General features: G+C 38.9%; 1 protein-coding gene across 2 annotated transcripts in view; it reads right to left on the bottom strand.

Moving 5' to 3' along the window:
• Positions 1–2,330, bottom strand: part of CD44 (CD44 molecule (Indian blood group)) — a 103,160-nt gene that overhangs the window by 41,709 nt on the left and 59,121 nt on the right. For both annotated transcript variants that reach the window (XM_006883753.1, XM_006883754.1), the window contains exons 4-5: positions 953–1,024; positions 484–503 (exon numbers count right to left, since the gene is read on the bottom strand). In XM_006883753.1, the coding sequence (XP_006883815.1) occupies positions 484–503; positions 953–1,024 (92 nt within the window). The remainder of the gene's footprint in view (positions 1–483; positions 504–952; positions 1,025–2,330) is intronic.

Below are 2,330 nucleotides of genomic sequence, written 5' to 3'. Positions count from 1 at the left end.
TAAGATATTCCTCCAATATCATCTAGGTAGTAAGTAGTCTTTCAAATCAGGTTTCATGAGACAGCACATGATGTCTCAATTCACATGATGGTGACTGTAGCAGAAATTCTCCCTTCTTACCTCACGCCACAGTCCTGGGAAAGTACCATCTATAAGCGTGGGGTATGAATTTGTGCGGAAGTGTCTCCTCTCCTCTCTTTCACTAGTGCAGTTAAATCCACACAGAATCGATTTAATTCAGTGGCAGAAATCAGACTTCTTCCATACTGTGAGAGCAATAGCTGACCAGACAGTGAGATTAAGGTTAATGGGCCTCTATTTTAAGGGTCTAGCTGGGTACATTCTTCACTGTGTAACCCAGTTGACTTTAGGTGGGCATGGTCTAAGTAACGTGGAGACACATCCCAGGAAGCTTACATCTTTCATCATTATCTTTCAACATTTCAGCCATAGTAACAGAAAACTCTTGCTTGGGCTCTGAATGCTCCCATCTCTAACACTTGCTAAACTCCTCTGTAGTAGAGAGCATGGCTTTAATTCAGAACTTTCTGCAACTTGAATAGAATAACACTGATTACTTTTTATTTTAAATTTAAATAAGGTTACTTTCTATTTGTAACAAAATAAATGTACTGATATGGTGTGTGCTGTCAAATCAGGATCTAGCTGACCCTCCAGTGGGTCTTTTTAAAGACAAATTTTATAGTATGTTGAAAAGAATGGGTCCATGAAAAAGAAAAACAGCAAGTAAATTCTAGTGCTATGTACATAGATATGATAAAAAAAAGAAAGAAAAGAATGTGAAATTTGTTTTCAATTCAAAGCAGAAAAGAGTGGAAGAGATGTTGAATCACAGCTTGCAATCTCTCAATTTAGGAGAAGACTGTTAAAATGTATCAGGGCCCTTCTCCAAGAACGAGAAAACTTGGTCAGGATTAGAAGGGATACTCACTTATGGTAACTTGGCCTTCAAATGCATTGGGCAGATCTGTGACTGATGTACAATCCTCCCCATTTTCTGGAGCTATTGGATAGAAAAAGAAAAGCCTTGAGAACTAAAAATAAATAAACAAAGTAAGTAAGTAAATTAAAGCTGTCTCCATATCTCTTCGTTTAATCAGAATGGAATTTTATTACAACATATCCCTCAAATTTTTATTTTTCCTGAATCTGGCAGAGCATGCCAGGAATATCTGTGACTTTTGTGATGCAGTTTCATAAACTTGTAGAAATTTCTTTGGTTTCCTATGTCCCCAACAAACTGGTTCATTAACAAATATATATAATCTATTAGGCACCATGGAACAGAGAGGCACAATGGTAAATAAGATAAACTCTTTCTCCAATGTGGAAATTATTTTAAAATTATTACAAATGCTGGCAAGATTATGGAGAGATTAGAATTCTTATCTACTGCTGGTGGGAATGTAAAATGCTACTGCCACTATGGAAGGCAGTCTGGTACTTTCTCATAAAGTTGGAAATAGAAACACCATTTGACCCAAAAATCCCACTACTGGGAATGAATATACCCTAAAGACACCAGAGCCATATTTATTGCTGTGTTATTTATAATAGAAAAGATATGGAAGCAACCCAAGTGCCTAAAAACAAATGGATAGAAAAAAATGGTACATTCACACAACGGAATATTACACAGCACTGAAAAACAATGAACCTCTTAGAACATTAAACCACATGGGGGAGCCTCAAGAACATTACCTTGAGTGAATTATCTCAGTCATGAAAGGACAAACACTGCATAACACCACCGTTACAAAATAAGATAGACTTTCCAGGGTTGGGGAGAGAATGGAAAAGAGTAGATAGATAATGAATATTGCAAAAGAACAGAGGAGGGGAAGAACTGTCCAAAAGGAATATGTGATCAGGCATTATATGTATAACAACAATCTGGAACAAGGGGGGGGGGTGATGCATAGAAGGGTGAACTGTGGGTGGGGGAGAAAATGTGCAACAGTGAATTAAAAAAATTATTGTCATACAACTAATAAGGATGTTGTTGTTGTTATGTGCCGTCGAGTCGTTTCCGACTCATAGCGACACTATGCACAACAGCTCTAAACCCTGCTCTATCCTGCGCCAACCACACGGCTTCTGACACACCCATCCCGATTACTCCAGTCACCGAATCAATCCATCTCATAGAGGGTCTTCCCCTCCTGCGCTGTCCCTCCACCCTCCCAAGCATGATGTCCCTCTCCAAGGACCTCCTGGCAACATGTCCAAAGTATGTCAGACGAAGCCCCAGAATCCTTGCCTCCAAGGAGCAGCTTGGTTTAATCCTCTCCAAGATGAATCTGTTTGTT

This window comes from Elephantulus edwardii, unplaced genomic scaffold (assembly GCF_000299155.1).
Source record: "Elephantulus edwardii isolate Elephantulus edwardi_28Jun2011 unplaced genomic scaffold, EleEdw1.0 scaffold00029, whole genome shotgun sequence".
Lineage (NCBI taxonomy): Eukaryota > Metazoa > Chordata > Mammalia > Macroscelidea > Macroscelididae > Elephantulus > Elephantulus edwardii.
This window is presented reverse-complemented; position numbering and strand designations above follow the sequence as displayed.